Below are 16,245 nucleotides of genomic sequence, written 5' to 3'. Positions count from 1 at the left end.
GGCTAAAAAAATTGAATCGTGGAGTGTATGCTTACATTTTGTAGTTCATTCGAGATTAAAAGTAGTTTTTGGTTATTCAAATTGTTCATGCATATATATCTGCGCATGTTACTGAAATTTAAACGGTGTATGCTTGTTTTCAAATTTACAGTTTAAGTAATTGAAGCAAATACACAGCTTCAAAGGTGGTCTGGATAGGTACTAATGCACCAAAACCTTGTAGCGTTATCTCAGCCCCTGGTCGTGTGTCCACCTCAAGGATAACTGGACAATATAAAGCTAAATACAAGACCGCACAAGCAAACTGCACATACAATGTGCGTAGACGTGCATGGACGTGCACACGCACGGGTGAAAGAAACGCGTTATGGTAGCATCTACACATCCCAAACAATTATGCAATAATTTAAATACATGATTAAGTTACAGAACAAAGTTAACATAATGTTATTTATCAGATCTAAGAGACGGTCTTGTTGGAAAAAGCTACATTTCATGATATTTCTGCGAAGGAAAATTTTGTGTGTTTAGAACGTAGTGTAACGCACGTAAAATGCTTCAATGGCATTGATTGCTGAGTGCTCAGTGCCATTAATACCAATCATATTCTCAATGTTGGGGTCCCGGTAAATAGTATAGACAATGTCAGAACGGGACTACACCCTATTATTAAGCGCTTTCACCTCACTTCTGCTGCCTTAGACCTCACTCAAAGTATAAATTTAGTGTGACACCAGGAAGGTGAAAACGTGACTTAGGGTGAAAGATTCCCGTTCTCTCATTGTGTGTATTACGTAGCGAGATGCCCTGTGTTTAAAAGGGGCAACCACTGCTATACACATATTAAATACTGGACATTATTGTCCAGTCATCGGCCTAAGTCATCGAATGTTTTGATAATGTTTTTGACTGCTTCTGTGCATCTAACATCAGTAGGTAAATAGCTGTATAACAGGAGACTCTGTAGTTCTTCCAAAGTTGAAGATTTGCAGCTGGGCAGTAGGGAAGATTAACTACATATCAAATGTTAATGATGGTTGACATGACAACAATACCAGTATGAAAAGAACCTTTTGTTCCCTGAACCACTTTACGATGTAGCTCCACCGAGAGAAACACCAAACAGCTTACAAACTGAAACGTATGGTATGTAATTCCTGTTTATTGAACAACTGAACAGTCAAAATTTGAGAACAACACATACAGCAGGAAGGTTCTGACATCGTCCAGTCTGAATAGACAACCGCAAGGATAATACCAGTATGTGAAAGCACACATATGAGAAGTCATGACATAGAGCTTCGAAGCGTGGGTGAATGTTGTTTTTCGACGCTTTTGCATTATTCCAGCAATATCATGTCAAGGGACACCAGAAATGAGCTTCACACATTGTAATTATGTGTGGAATCGAACCCGGGTCTTCAGCGTGATGAGCGGACCTTTTAACCATTAGACGTAACCACACCAGTCCTTATATCCCTTATTTGATGTTTGCGATGATCAAACCATAACTACATCCCTGGAATTGCTTAGCGGCACAACTTCTGGAACTTGGTGGTTCGATTGAGGATATTCTGACAATGAAGGCATAAATGGCAATTTGGAAATGAATGGAAGCCTGTGGTAGATACGTGGCAGGAAACACCATTCATATGCATCCTGGACGGATATACTATTAGATTTATCTCCCTTCTCGTGATTGTCTTCTGACACACTTTTGATTTTCCGCCAACTTATAAGACCCCTTTCTTCCGGTGTTCCTGAAAGTAGAAGAACCTTGATGAAATGTTTAGTGTGATTTACGTCGTAGTCATTACTGTCCGATGCCTGCCACGAGGACTGAACGGCGACCACAGGTTGAACAAAATGAGCACTGAGGTTCGAAGTTCAGTCAGTCAGTCGAATCACTCTATCTGACCCTGTTCAAACCGATTCATGCTCAATGGCAGTTAAACCCTGATGACTTCTTCGAGTCGTGATGACATCTGGTCGTGATGCAATGACTCTTAAAGATCGTGTTACTTTAATGACATTACAGTTAGCCCACTCGGGCATGTGTTTAGCGAACGTTGCTGACACCTTTGGCATTCTAATTGTGTGCTTATAGTTATTATAGACTATTTCCAAGAATAAAGGTCATGTCTGAAACTCACAGTTGAAAACAATGAGTGAGGAGAAAATTAAAAGTCAAGACTTGAAGTGGTTGAATTGGTTTTAAGCCAATCATCTAACAGAAAACTACTACACATCTGATTTCACTCAGATAGTAACAGGTCGCGTATTAGTCAACCTTCAGTATGGTCAATGGTCGAATGAAGATAACACTTTGAAGCCTTTCAAAATAGAGATAGTATGTTGAGTCCACTGCGATGTGCACATTACTAAATTACAAAAATGTGGAATTGCGGCTTGGTTTAAATGAATCACTTCAGGAATTTCAGTCGACATTAGAAAATAATGGTTATTCCTACATAACCAAAGTTCTGGTTACCCACTCTGACTATCAAGTCAGTTTTGTAATAACTAGATGCATGTGCAATAAACAAAACAACATTCATACCATGAACTGTGGTGTCGAGGACTATGGATATGAGACCACCAACAAACATGGGTGTTCCAAAGGCCACTTTCAGCACGCCATCAACTTCAGCAACTCCTGTCCAAAGGGAAAGTAGTTGGACAAAACTCCTCGCTTTGTGCAGTTTCGTGTAACATGGGATACGTGTAATTAGTGGTGGCTAATTACGTTGTCATTATGCTAGGTATAATACTGCATATTAACGAATATTCCGTTTTGCTCTAAACGTGTCAGTTAGTATTTGCCCAGAAGTATGTTACACAATACCCCCGAATTCAGAAAAGGTGTTAAATATTTGCCAAAACATGAGAGGAAGACACCGTACTGTTGAATGCTGCTTGACCAGACCTCTTCCAGAAAACACAATATTTTCATCTGAATGTGTCTGTGTTGATATTAGAAAAAATAGAAAAAACTTGAATTGCTGTATAGACATTACTGTATTATGTCCATCTATCCATGAGCTATTGATCACCAGGGAACATATAAATATACCTGTATTAATGAAGTCACTGTGTCTGTCCACCCACTCAGGCAGGAATATTCCACAGAATAATGACACCCCAAGTATTGTCATATTTCTGGACGAGTCCATGTTGACATGGCGGAGGGTAGACAAACCAATAGACACAAGCATTCCACTGAGGACGACCATCGAGCCAGCAAGAGTCGGGTCCGGAACAGTTGCTATGGCAGCACCAAATTTACCGAAAACTGACATCAATATAAGGATGAAACCGTTGCACAGCATAACGAATCGACTAGCCGTCTGGAAAATAAGGAGGATAAAAGTCATGCTCTGCCTTAGACAATTCATTTCATCTTATCATCAACAGTTATATTAATATCTGGGAAAGACTTCGTATTGCAAGCGGTATTAAAGTAGACTTACCAAGCACTCCTGGAGGACATATGCTACTGTAACTTGAACCAGGATTGTTCGTACTTTACACAAACAACATACAACAGTTGACCATAAGTGAGTCAGCATAAGAGACATTCCCATAGATCTGAATGTGAATTAACTCTGCCAAGAATAATCTTTCAATACTTATCTACTAACTGGGAAATCACCTCAGCTCTATATCATAATTTCCATTCAATTTTCCGATGGTTACTTAATAAACTGCAACTATATAAACAACGTATATATATCAAAGTACATGTGTTTATGTCTACATATTTCGGACTTATACTAGATGTTTACTAATTACCAACTCTTATGGACAGAACATTAACCTTAGAGACAGATATCGCTGCGATATTTCCACTGTATGACGTCGTGGCATGCCCTGTACCAATCGCTCCGCCAAGGAGTCCACACAGACCTTCCATTAAGATGCCTCTGTTGACGGCGTGATCAGGCGGAGGGGCGATCTGACATGCTTTCGCGGTGGCAAAATAGTCACCTACAGATTCGATCATGGATGCGCAAAAGGCAGACAGGAATCCAACAAAAACTGCTACGCTGAATGATGGCAATCCAAACTGACCTGCAAGACACAGTCAAAAGCTCGAAGACGGCAAAGAGGACTTTTAACTTTCGTTGGATGCATGTGCAATGGTGTGCATGCGCCGCTCTGTGTGTTTGCATACGTGCATACGTACATACGTGCGTACGTATGTGTGCAAAGCAGGGAAAGGTAAAGGATGTCGTGTTTTCAGGAGAAATAAATCCACATTCAACATTATCCGGCAATAACAGTGCAAAATTTACGTGACAAGAAGATCAATTCCGCAGAAATCTGTGAACATTATGACTGTCAACAAACACGTGACTTATCTCGCCGACTGTGCCGCCAACCTACATCCAGACAATGTCTTACTAAACATTGATACGGAGGGCTTTACCTGGATACGGAATAGAGAACCATGGTGTGAGCTCTACAAGCGACAACTTCACGTCGGTCCTGGCCTTGTAGCGGATGTCATCAGGGTCGTCGGGGAAGACGTTTGTGACGGTGAGGACGGCGGAGATAGCCCACATCACAAGTATGCTCAACAAAACCTGCAAGGTGTCACAACCTATATCCAGTCATGAAATGAATGAATTTTTTCTACATATATAATTATGATGGCGTTCTTTGGTTATGGTATTTGTAAGATACATTTGCTCTGCGTTTTCAATAGACTCTTAGCTTTAATACACAAGATAAACCCCATCATCATACCGGGAAGAGTTCAAATATCGGGAGATAGCTTCGTTCTTTCTTCTTTCCCCACCTCGGAAGTGGAATTTTTATATGTGGAATGTACAGGATGAAGATGAGAAGCAGAGCTATTCCTCTGAAACAAGAAACATTGGGCAACCATGGGTGAAATGTACCTGTACTTTACTCATGCAGCAACGATGAAACTGAAGTTACAGCAGCAACTGCCTTGCCACGTGACTGTTAATTAATGCCTCACAAAGCACTCCGACGGCGGTCGGTACTACACAAACCTTCAACCCAGTCATACATATAAAATGTTACATCAGATTCATTGTGATTGATGGAATCCAAGCCCTGACTAAACAGCTCATCACCGGAAGTTTACAGTGCATGAATTGTTTGAGTCAATTAACAGACAATATTGAAATGTTTGCTGAATCCTCCACAAAATTAAACTATGGATATCACTATATTGCATTCTTCGAAAAGGACTTTAAACACTCAGCTTACGGCGAAATTCAGCTGGACGTGTTTCGATGTCCCCAAAACATTACGTTTTGTTGAAGCGGTGTATTCAAAATTTGTCTACGAGAGTACCTTCATATACAGATATGTGTAATAAGAACGTGTAATAAAAATCTTTTTCATGAAATTTTAAGTCATATACAATCTGCATACAAACCCGAAAGAAATTCCCCACGAAGGTCTGGACTGGGCTATTGGAATCTTGTACAAAGAGATCCCAATGAGGGCAATGGTAGGAGCCACTGTGATTGGCCCGATGTAGCGAAGAAGGACTCCAACTAACCCAGTGGAACCTATTAGAATTTCCAACATTGAGGCGGCCATCAAGCTGCCAGACAGCTGCAACACATCACAATCCCATTGAAACAAGATATGTTGATTCAATTCTGTTTCAGTTGCCAGGTTTTCCGAAATGTTTTGGTTTGGCTTGTACCACTACTGACACGTTATTCTTGGTGCCCTCCCATTAGTGAGACATCCCATTAGTTAGACACTCCACAAATTCTAATTACACAGTTGAGTGAACACATTTTGGAAGGCTGTTACCTATGAGCGAAATGAACCAATCCACCTGTTATGCAATTAGTCAGACATGAAGAAGCGATTAAGATTTTTGTGACCATTTTTATTATCTTTTATGACATCTATTGTAATTTTCATAATATTTGTCACTTTTTCACAATATCAAATGCGTATAAGTAATATTGCCGCCTTCACTAGCACCAGTGGTAAAGTATGGAGCTTCACCTGTTTTCCAACAGCATCCAAATACTACATTCCAACTGCTTTCTCAGTCGACCAAGTGGGTAGTTGATCTCCCTGTACACCTTCTTAAGTGAGGGAGGAGCGGGACTGAAGTCAGGGCAATCTTCAGCCTGTCGACCTGCTCAGTCTGCTTGAGAATATCAGTCAGTCTAAAGACATTCGGGTGACAAGAGGCTGCCATTCAGACGGCTGTTAAAACCCTCAAGGCAGGTGTTGGTCCTCAGGCCGAAGGTCTCATGATGGTTCCACAAGGACAGCCTAAACACAGAATCATCATCCACTCACTTACTGACCATGTAGTCGTCATTAGTAACATGAGGAGCATGAGAGCAAGTGTTCATCACGTCAGTCCAGACATCTAGGGCGATTACAGTAGGAAGCAAAGGCAAGGCAGACGCACGACGAATCTATTTCTCGACTAAAGGGTCCTCACGGTAGCTTTCAACGAATCCGATGGCTTGCACTTTGTGCCATACTGATTGTGCAAAATGAAAAAAAAACAGCTCCTCATTTCTGTAGCAAACAAAAACTCCAACTGGGCGGTTCTGCCAGCTGCCATCTCAAAGTCGGTCTGGATCTTGGATGGTGAGAGAGATCGGTTCGGATACGTTGGACATACGTTTAAAGACGGCTAAGGAGGAGGCGGCATGTAGTAATGATTTGGCTGGGAATAAGGGCATACAGCAAGGGGTATGGTGATGAATCAACTCTTGACTTGATGACATACAGATGATTCCACAAGTCAGGACTTGCTGTTAAGGTTTAAGTAAACAGTGGTACCTCACTGGTGGGGTCGTAGCTGGGAAAAGACATAAATCTTGTCCGCATCACCATCAGTGAACAGAAGGAATCGCTCAGGGTCAAGTGTTTCAGTCCAAATATCATCCAAATGAACGTCCGCAATGGTCAGTGGTAGTCTTGGTAGTGTGTGACTTCAGTGTCTGTGGTAGTTTGGGGTAGGAGGGCAGGTGTGCAGAATCGTCTTTGCTGTACTTCAGTAGTTCGTGTTGGTAGAGTGCTGGCATAGGCATTGATGGTTCTTCTCGGGTACGCTTTCTCGTCGAGCTGAAGAGGTTAATTCTTATTGTGTCAGTTGGTGGATGGTTGTGTTCGGTCGAATTCTTATAAAGTCTCCAACTCTTGTGCACATCCCTATAGATGTTTTGACAGTGTATCGCCAGTGCGCACAAGTCCTCTTGTCTTGTTCCTGTGATATACATGGCGATCAAAGAGCACCCGAATCATGCCTCTCTGCGATGTGATGAACCCTTCTCTCTGCAAACGTGCCATTATTGTGTAGTACAGACATTTTGGAAAACATCTGTACACTTATCAAGTAAAAACAACCGACCTGGGCTGAGAAATCAGTCTGATTTAGCTTTTTTTAATTATCCCCCGCCGCTACGCGTAAAGGGGGACTAAGTATTCAGTAGTGCCCATATCTGCGTACGTCCCGCTTCTTATTAACGTGATATCTCATGAACTTCAAATTCGTGATGTCTTCAAATTTGACGACGCCTACATTGGAGTAGTACTCAGACGCCAGTAGATTTCGGTGGCCTTGACATTATTTCCATATTTCCATATTTCCGCGATACCCCATGTGATGTAGTACCCAAAGTCCAAATAGTGCTGTCAGTTTTAACTTTCAATGCTAGTTTAAATTCTAATTGTGATGTTCTAGTTGTTTTACTGTCCTTCGTCGACAGGTTTTTATATACAAACATTCCATTTCAATGTCAAATACGTTCTCGTCACGATGAGGCTGAAATATTGCCGAAGCGACGTTAAATATTAACTCACTCATTCATTCCTAGTGCCCAATGTCATCGAAGTTGGTATCATCCTACACTGTGTGATTACGCAGACACCAGTCGACTTTATTTTCAAGGTCACCACGACACTTTGACCACTTTTCAACTTCTTGCTAATGTGATATCTCGTTATCTCGTGCACTGTAGAACCCACAATCTTCAAATGCCTACACTGACGCATAATGTAGACACCAGTGACGTTCTGTGACCTTGGTGCAATTAACAAGGTCACGATAACACTTTGAGCAGTTCTCAAACTAATGTATACGCCAATATCTCATTGCTCCCAATTTTAGCCTCCGAATTGAAATATGTATTGCCATTTCGTACAAATTTGATGTCAGGAATCAAAATGGCTGGCATCAGAATAGGGTAGCGTAATAGGGGTTGGTGTATCTGGGTAGGAATGTGGGCCCGTCCCAGCCCTAATACACACTGATACTGACAGTGGTTGTGTGCATCTGCATGTATATATTCAAATCTCCTGTATTCCTAAATGAATCTTCAGAGGCAGGAGAAGATTCACTTTTGTGGCCATAGCTAAAACAACATCACACAAATGGTATGTTTTATGTGACTAAAAGATAAAAACACGTACATGTCATATTTCATTCTTCTTTAACCCCGGGGTACACTGCCATGTTAGTGGCAAACATTTGGGTTTTATTATGGGTTTACTCACAACGATAATTAATTTACACTATCAACTATGCACAAGTTGACTTTTGGGGTTAAGTGAGTAGATCAATTAAAAGGGATCAAACTTTAACAGTCAAAGCTGACTTATTCGTGTTTGAACTTATTGTGCAAGGAACAAGCCAGTCGTGAGGCTTATTATGTCCTTATCATTCAAAACACTGTGTTCTGCTAGTCACTTAATCCTAAAGAACAAGGGATATAATAAGTGGAACTGATCTATTGTTGCAGGGGTTTGTGAGCCTTCTCTACCCTCCCTCAAGTGTCTGACGACTGGGGTGTCTGACTAATGGGATATCACCTTTTTCTTCATGACAATCTAGCAAACCCCACCGAAGTCAAATTTGGTAAAACCCCATTAAAAAGTTCAAAGGGTGTTTTTAACCAGTCTTGGTTTTCCAGTTGAGTGGCCTTAATCGTGAAACTGACGACAGTTTTACCCATATGATTACACAACGCCATTTAGAAAGTCAGGCACACAAAGCCTCTGAGGGTGCGGGTTCGAATCCCGGATGGGACTCAACCTCCAAAACGTACTACAATTTGTACTGTACTAATGAAATGCAATCCCAAATATGACATATGTTACAGTTTTACCCATGTTTGGAATTCACTACTGACAAATTAATTTTCTCGATTTTGACCCTTTCGTTTGCTTTTGTTTTTCTGAAACAGAAGTTCAGATATGCTGCTGCTCTGAGCGTTCTGCTCGATTATATCAATACTCTCCAGAGACTGCATGCTGACTGGTTGATGGGAATGTTCTCCCGACGTCACCCACTAGGAGTTTATCAGATACTCAAAGCGAGTGCCATCGATTCGGAATGCCAGTTTATTTACCTAATTTTATTTCAGTTCATGAACATATTTTGGGCACTTCAGGCAGACACTATCACAAAATCGACATGTAGCATAATTGGCGCGAATGGAAGACATTCATGTAAACAATAAACATCTTTCAGTCCCGAGGGGTGTGGGGATGAGACGTAATCCTGCGTACTGTTGTTTTGGGGTTTGTAGATACCATCAAACTGTATTTTCATTTTCCCGACTGATTCGTAAAACAAAAGAACATAATTTGGAAATATCTGTATGTATCTTGTCGATGCCATGTTCTTGACCTATAAAACTGTTCTCGGCTGAGTAAATATAAAATACGGGTAATCTGACGTTAAACTATAACTCATTGCCTCATATATACCTAGAACATTGTAGGTTCTGATATGCTAAACAAATGAACAAAACACACTTTTGCTTCTCTTTCTATGAAGAAAATTACATTTAGGTTATTGATAGCTCTTAATTTCACCTCCTCAAAGTAAAACATTCACACATGCTCGATGTACCTGTTTCAGTTTCTCTTCTTCTGATAGCAAGGTCACATCTGATGTTGCCGACAAGTTGAGACTGGTTGCGTTGGCGTATTGAGCCAGACTTGTCAGATTGCCTTGAAAAGGATGTCAAAATATCTCCAAGTATCAGTTGTGATTTACTGTCAGGTTAATAATACTTTTACAAAGTTCCTTGCTCGAGAAAATGAATATATGTAGAAAATTATGCCTTGCGACATTTTATGAGTGAGTTTAGTTTTACGCCGCACTCAGCAATATTCAAGCTAGATGGCTGCGGTCTGTAAATAATCGAGTCTGGAACAAACAATAACGATAACATGAGTATCGATCTGCGTAACTGGGAAACGATGACATGTGTCAACCAAGTCAGCGAGCCTGACCACCCGATCCCGTTAGTCGCCTCTTACGACAAGCATAGTCACCTTTCATGGCAAGTATGGGTTTCTGAAAGCCTGTTCTACCCCGGGACCTTCAATAGTCAACATTTTATGAAAATGATATCACTTACGTATACATATGAAAAGAAATGTTTTTGTTTTAAAACATTCAAGGACTAATTTGGTGCAATGGCGTTTTTGTTCGTATCTTCGCAGTGACTTAGTTGAACACGAACGTTAAACCAGAGTCACACAGAAATAGCCAGTAAATGAATCCAAAAACCGAAGCGAATCTCGTTTGGTGAAACACGGACGATTTAAGTGTGCTTCGTATAAAACGAAGTCGATTACGGCAGACGTTTGCTTGTGATAAAGTAGTATCTTCGCAGGTCACAATCAATCGTGATCTTATCTTATCTTATCCTATTTTATCTATATCTATCTATATTTATATAGCGCACATATCCATGCAACCATTGCGTGCTCAAGGCGCTGGTATTTGTTTTCCCTCGATCATTAGATGTCCGTCTCAGTGTTACATCGAATTATCAATCTCAACTCCCTGGGGAGTATACAACTCTTGCTGCCACTAGTTTATTGTGGCTTGTTTGTTGTACTGCAGTGAAAACAACAGGTGACCAATTCTACATGAAGATACTCCACTCTACGATGAGAACAGACTTTGAGTGAAGCAAAGTCATTAGCATAGCACTGTATTTCCTGATTGACGACATTTTACAAACCTAAATCAAAGGGACCGTAGTCATTTTCCCAAAACATAAGTGAGTGAGTTCACTTTTACGCCGCTTTTAGCGATATTCCAGCAATATCACGGCGTGAGACAACTGGAATGGGCTTCACATATTGTGCCAATGTAGAGCATCGAACCCAGAGCTTTGACGTGGCGTGACGTCACGAGAAATGATTCGTCAATTCAGATAACACAGAATCGTTACTGTGACTTGAAACAAGCGGTTGACAAATCATAATCGAATACTGGTCACAACCTGGGTAAACTAAGTTTCTAGAACACAATTGGACCCATGAAGATCCGGGTTTGTAATGATCTTCAGCAACCCATGCTTGTCGTAAGATGTGTCTAAGTTGGTCAGGCTTGCTGACTTGGTTGACACTTGCGTAAATCCACTACTATTATTCTCGACCGCCGTCATACAGGTGGGACACTCTTAAATACGGCGTTAAACAACCAACAAACCCAGCTAACAAGTCTTGAAAACAGTCGAGTTCAAAGTGATGTGTTCGAGTATCAAATACTCGTCAACATCTGGAAATATGAAAATCTTAATTAAATCAATCTCTTACCATCAGGACATTTCCACTCAGGGTTGTTCTGCAGGGCGAGAAGCGCAGGAAAGAAGGAGGCTGATGGACCTTGAAATACCGGCAACCTAGAAGACACGTCAAATGTGACAGTGTTTGTTTAAGTTGCCTTCCTGTTTCCCATCTCCCTCCAGCCCTGAATTTGCATTTCATCGTGATCTGACAAAATAGCTGTTTTTCCGGTCACTGGGGCAATTTATACCCTGGTGTGACACAAGTACTCTTATTCTTGCACTTTCATTGAAAACCGGGTTTGCTTGATCACAAATCAGTTGGCCACAGAGAGTTATTGAACGGTTGACTGTGTTTGGCAATTGACTCTTGAGAGATTTAAGGACTAGTCCTGTCCCCCAACGAAGTACATGTGCCACGTGGTCTCACCTCTGGCAAATGAGTTTGTTTAAAACTGCCCGTGTTCACCCAGCGGTGAATGGATATCCGTGGGATAAGACTGTCATATGACTTTGCGGCGTTTGGTTTAACCATGGCAGAAATGTCTGCGCATAACTTGTCATTAGTGCCTCTGAGTCTTTGAGGCTGATATTAAGCGCTCTACAAATGAGTTTTATATACTACACAGAAGGAACGAAATTCGTGTTGAGTCATTATTTGAGGATACATGAAGTGGAGTTTGTCTCCCTACACTTTCAACCTCAGGAACAAGTTGTTTCCTCAACTTCTCGTACTGCAAACGTACTGTCCAGCTGAGTGGGCACATAAGCCACATCATTCAAAGAATATTCTATTGATATTTCTATCATCAATTTTAATCGCAGTGTTTGTACACTTTAAATATATGGCTAACATTGCCTACAATGGTCTGGGGTGGTCTAATTCATGATGGGGAGCCGTGCAAGAAGCAAAGGTCCCCACGGCCCCTAGTATGGTGGCCTAGCTTTGGTCGCTAGCGAACTCAAGCCCCTTTTTAAATCGTCTTGTTGATTAATAAGGTCTTCTTGCAACTGATGTCACCTAGTTTTATATCGTATCTGTGATATACTAGTTATCACATTGTCCATCGATGACATGCTTCATATTGCTACTAAATTTAGTTTGATATTCAATCCCTGAAATATTGCCCTTGTGACGTAGAATGTCAACTCACTCACACCAGGACTCACCTTACTCCGACAGCCGTTTGAAGGAACGACGCTATGCCACTCATAAGTAGTGTTGAGGAAAGTAGCCTCGATCTGATTGGACTGTCATAAGCTGCGCACAGTGCATCTGAGACGATGAAAGCAGTGGCCACCTCGAAGGCAAGATTCATCATGATGTGCTGCAAGGAGACGTGAGTGAACACATCTGTAAATGCAAGATTTCATTACATACATTTCAATGTACAGACTGTTCCAAATGAAATTGTTACAATTGGTTTTAATTATTGTACCCATCCAATATCTTTCCATTTAAATTCTTATCAGTCCAAAGAGCAAACAATGTTTACGTGTGGCCATTCCACTACTCTCTGGCCTTAAAGTTCGTGTGTAATGTCAAAGCTCACAGGTCACATTATGACCTCTCCAAAGCTCGTGCATTTTGGAGCACATGCCTGCCGGTGTGCATTGGGCCTCCATGCTATCTGGTTGTCACCCAATTGATTGTAAGCTGAACTATGTGCAGACACACATGTGAGTACTTTACCCTTTCATTTCTATTTCTAAATTGCAATGATATTGTGTACACGCAAAATGTTATTTGGTTATTGCAAAAACTGTTTATATATTCCATACAGTTATTTGTAAGTTGATCCTTGAAGGTCTGGGTTAGAGTAGACCTTCAGCAATCCATGCTTGCCATAAAAAGTGACTCGGGATCGGATGGTCAGGCTCGCTGACCTGTTTGACACATATCGTTTCCCAGTTGCGCAGATCGATGCTCATGCTGTTGATCAATGTATTGTCTGGTCCAGACTCGATTATTTACAGACTGCAGCCATCTAGCTGGAATATTGCTGAGCGCGGCGTAAACCTAAACTCACTCACTCACTCATTTGTAAATAAATGCCAGTTAATTTTGCAATTTCAATGTATTCACATATTAATCAAATGAAATACTGAATGTTATGTACTATGGAAAGCTATTGTTCGTTGTAGTTTCCTGGACCTCATCAACAACTCTACTCCTCAACTCAACGCAACTGATGTTCATCAAGTCTCAGCCGCTGCCATATTATGAACTGTAAATCCTAAATGTTCACTCTCAGTTAGCCAGAGTCTAACCAAAACGGTCTTGTTAAAACAACATTGCACTATGGCTAGGTGAGAGATGCGAGCCAGATAATTAGCATTAGCCACTGAAGCATGAGCCTTTGTTCTAGGGCTGTAAGTCTATATCTGAACTACAATGCGAGATGATTTAAAATACATGTATAGGCAAGTGTGTGGGTTTGTTTGTAATATTAAAATTCGATCTATACATATTTATTTCTGATATATTGTTCAGAAACTGGATCGGCAAACAAGCAAGACGTTTATGCTAATGCCTATCCACAAGATAACATTAATGCGACTTGCAATTATAACGTGACTACAAAAGCACATGATATCATAAATAACAGGTACACTATACATGAATATAAACATCTCTACTGCAAACATACTTTTAGTTCTGCAAAAAGCAAGATGAGAACATAAGATTGATTAGATTTTCTTGAAGTTGTAATAAAGTTGAAATATAATAAAACGCTTCTAGTAATGTCATAGTTAGGACATACAAAACGATGATGAACCCTTCATTGAAGGGTGTCCTCGAAGGCGACACGCCAAGCACAAACAGTTATTGGATATACATCTAGTAGTTACTTTATGGCCATTTGAATCTCTACAGTCTAATCGGAGTATAGTGGATTATTTGACCGAGCCTGTGTCCAATGTTGCGATCAAACTCGAATGAAGTATTACAAGATGATGCAATCTTATTCTTGAATTCACTTGGTGATTGCATAAGTTCTTCGGGCAAAGAATTCCAAAGGAAACATTAATCTGTCATACACAGACAAAAACATTGAGGACAAAGGAAATTCCTTAAGGAGCGTAGGAGCAACCTTAGGAGGACAAAAGACATTCCTACAGGTGCCCCCAGGTGCATACAGGTAGGTTCGCTAACTCACATTCCATAGGTGTGACATTTAGACAATACACATTCCTTCTACACAATACTAAATTGAAAAGATTCTATACATACCAAATTCTTATCTTAATATATTTAAAACGGAATAATGACATAGCTTTTTTAAATACGCATCTATTTCAATCACTATTTCACAAATTCCTATCATTCCATATCTCTTAGCCAATCAAACTAAATGTGTATTACTCAGCATCCAATCAAAACTTCCTTCCGCACAGTTTTGTCTGAAACCTCTAACGTTTTAGCTATTTCAAATCAGTTTTATCACCAACTTGGAGCAAGAAGGTGCTGAAAATCGTCCATCTCTTACATATTCACCATGACGCAGGAAAGTGTGGATGTGAAATGTGTTGCTCTTTCGTCAGTGGAGACATTTAACGACACATTTCTGAAAGTGAAGGATATTCTGGATACTCAACTCTATCTGCATGAAATTATGATGAGATCGAATGTGTTGTACAAAACCAATTACACAGACATGCTGGAGAAGACTAAAGCCCGAGAAGGGAAGCTTCAACAAATGTCATCCCCTTTCTTGAAATGGTTGACGGATTACACTGATCTCATAGGATCTTTCTCCTATGCTGCTGCTCAAGACCGAACTTCAGAGAGCGGAACGGTTCAGGAAATATCTGTTCTTCAGAAAAAGAAGAGAAGAAGAAAAACAATGGAGGATGATCTGTTTAAACCAGTGGTGAAGAAATCAAAGAAGGGGGATACTTCAAAGAAGCAGGGTATCAAGAAAGCAAGGTAAGTGAATATTTGTGTTACATGCGACAGCGTTCTACCTACTTAATTTGCAATATCAATTTTGTTTTTATATTCATATCTTTTTCCTTTCTTTTTGTTCGTAGGGTAATGGACAACAACTCAACTCTACCATCACTTGATATAGAACCTTTTACACCTCCAACTGAAGCTAACTTAGATGTCTCCAGTGAAGTCAACTTGCTAGTGGACGAAGACACCCACGTAGCAGACTGTCATCCTGTTGAATCTACTACCCTAAACGACTGGTGGCAGGATTACAATCAGCTCATGGAAGATATTGAGCAACAAGAGACAAATACAGTAGAGGATGATCCTTATGAAGAACACAAACTGACTCCTCTTCAAAAGAATTGTACCGTTTGCTGTCATAAATTATATGTCGCGTTATATGAGTTGCAATAGTGGACAGGTTCGGTGTCATGTGTGTTGTATGGATCTGATGAACTGTATGTGTTATAATCCAGAGGGAATGTTGGATGATATGATACGACAAGCCTTTCATGGACATATCCTCACAGTATAAATTGTTGCGTTCCAACAACAGAAGACATATGACTGAGATGACTATCTTGTTGTGTATGCCAATTGCTATGTTCAACTGATGTGATGTATAGAATGTTCTTTGGTGAAATAAATAATTTATGTTCATTTCTTTTTTAGTTGTATAAAATCTTGTTCAGCACATCCCTTGCTTCAATTCATCATGAATTCTCGAAAGCTGAACAAAGCATTAGAAAAGTA

The 16,245-nt window shown here is 40.4% G+C and overlaps 2 protein-coding genes across 2 annotated transcripts in view; one reads left to right on the top strand and one right to left on the bottom strand.

The window, feature by feature from the left end:
* Positions 1-1,142: 1,142 nt before the first annotated feature.
* LOC137265222 (solute carrier family 23 member 1-like) overlaps positions 1,143-16,245 on the bottom strand; it is a 29,847-nt gene continuing 14,744 nt past the window's right edge. Inside the window, exons 3-12 of the mRNA XM_067800569.1 lie at positions 12,723-12,880; positions 11,584-11,669; positions 9,878-9,978; positions 5,414-5,595; positions 4,750-4,864; positions 4,430-4,586; positions 3,818-4,071; positions 3,074-3,347; positions 2,561-2,656; positions 1,143-1,760 (exon numbers count right to left, since the gene is read on the bottom strand). Of these exons, the coding sequence (XP_067656670.1) occupies positions 1,501-1,760; positions 2,561-2,656; positions 3,074-3,347; positions 3,818-4,071; positions 4,430-4,586; positions 4,750-4,864; positions 5,414-5,595; positions 9,878-9,978; positions 11,584-11,669; positions 12,723-12,880 (1,683 nt within the window). The 3' untranslated portion in view covers positions 1,143-1,500. The remainder of the gene's footprint in view (positions 1,761-2,560; positions 2,657-3,073; positions 3,348-3,817; positions 4,072-4,429; positions 4,587-4,749; positions 4,865-5,413; positions 5,596-9,877; positions 9,979-11,583; positions 11,670-12,722; positions 12,881-16,245) is intronic.
* LOC137265224 (uncharacterized) lies at positions 12,818-16,155 on the top strand. Its single transcript, XM_067800574.1, has 3 exons — positions 12,818-14,695; positions 14,993-15,483; positions 15,588-16,155. Exons 2-3 carry the CDS (start codon positions 15,053-15,055, stop codon positions 15,904-15,906), a joined length of 750 nt encoding a protein of 249 aa, XP_067656675.1. The 5' UTR covers positions 12,818-14,695; positions 14,993-15,052; the 3' UTR covers positions 15,907-16,155.

The sequence above is a fragment of the Haliotis asinina genome, chromosome 15, assembly GCF_037392515.1.
Source record: "Haliotis asinina isolate JCU_RB_2024 chromosome 15, JCU_Hal_asi_v2, whole genome shotgun sequence".
In the NCBI taxonomy this organism is placed as follows: Eukaryota; Metazoa; Mollusca; class Gastropoda; order Lepetellida; family Haliotidae; genus Haliotis; species Haliotis asinina.
The sequence above is the reverse complement of the archived record's forward strand: the minus strand, read 5'-3'. Positions and strand labels throughout refer to the sequence as shown.

Bases quoted from the DNA above. Each gene is read 5' to 3' on its own strand.
- LOC137265224 (XM_067800574.1), top strand. From the start codon at position 15,053: ATGACGCAGGAAAGTGTGGATGTGAAATGTGTTGCTCTTTCGTCAGTG. The intron at 15,484-15,587 runs GTAAGTGAATAT...TTTTGTTCGTAG, and splicing joins CAGGGTATCAAGAAAGCAAG to GGTAATGGACAACAACTCAA.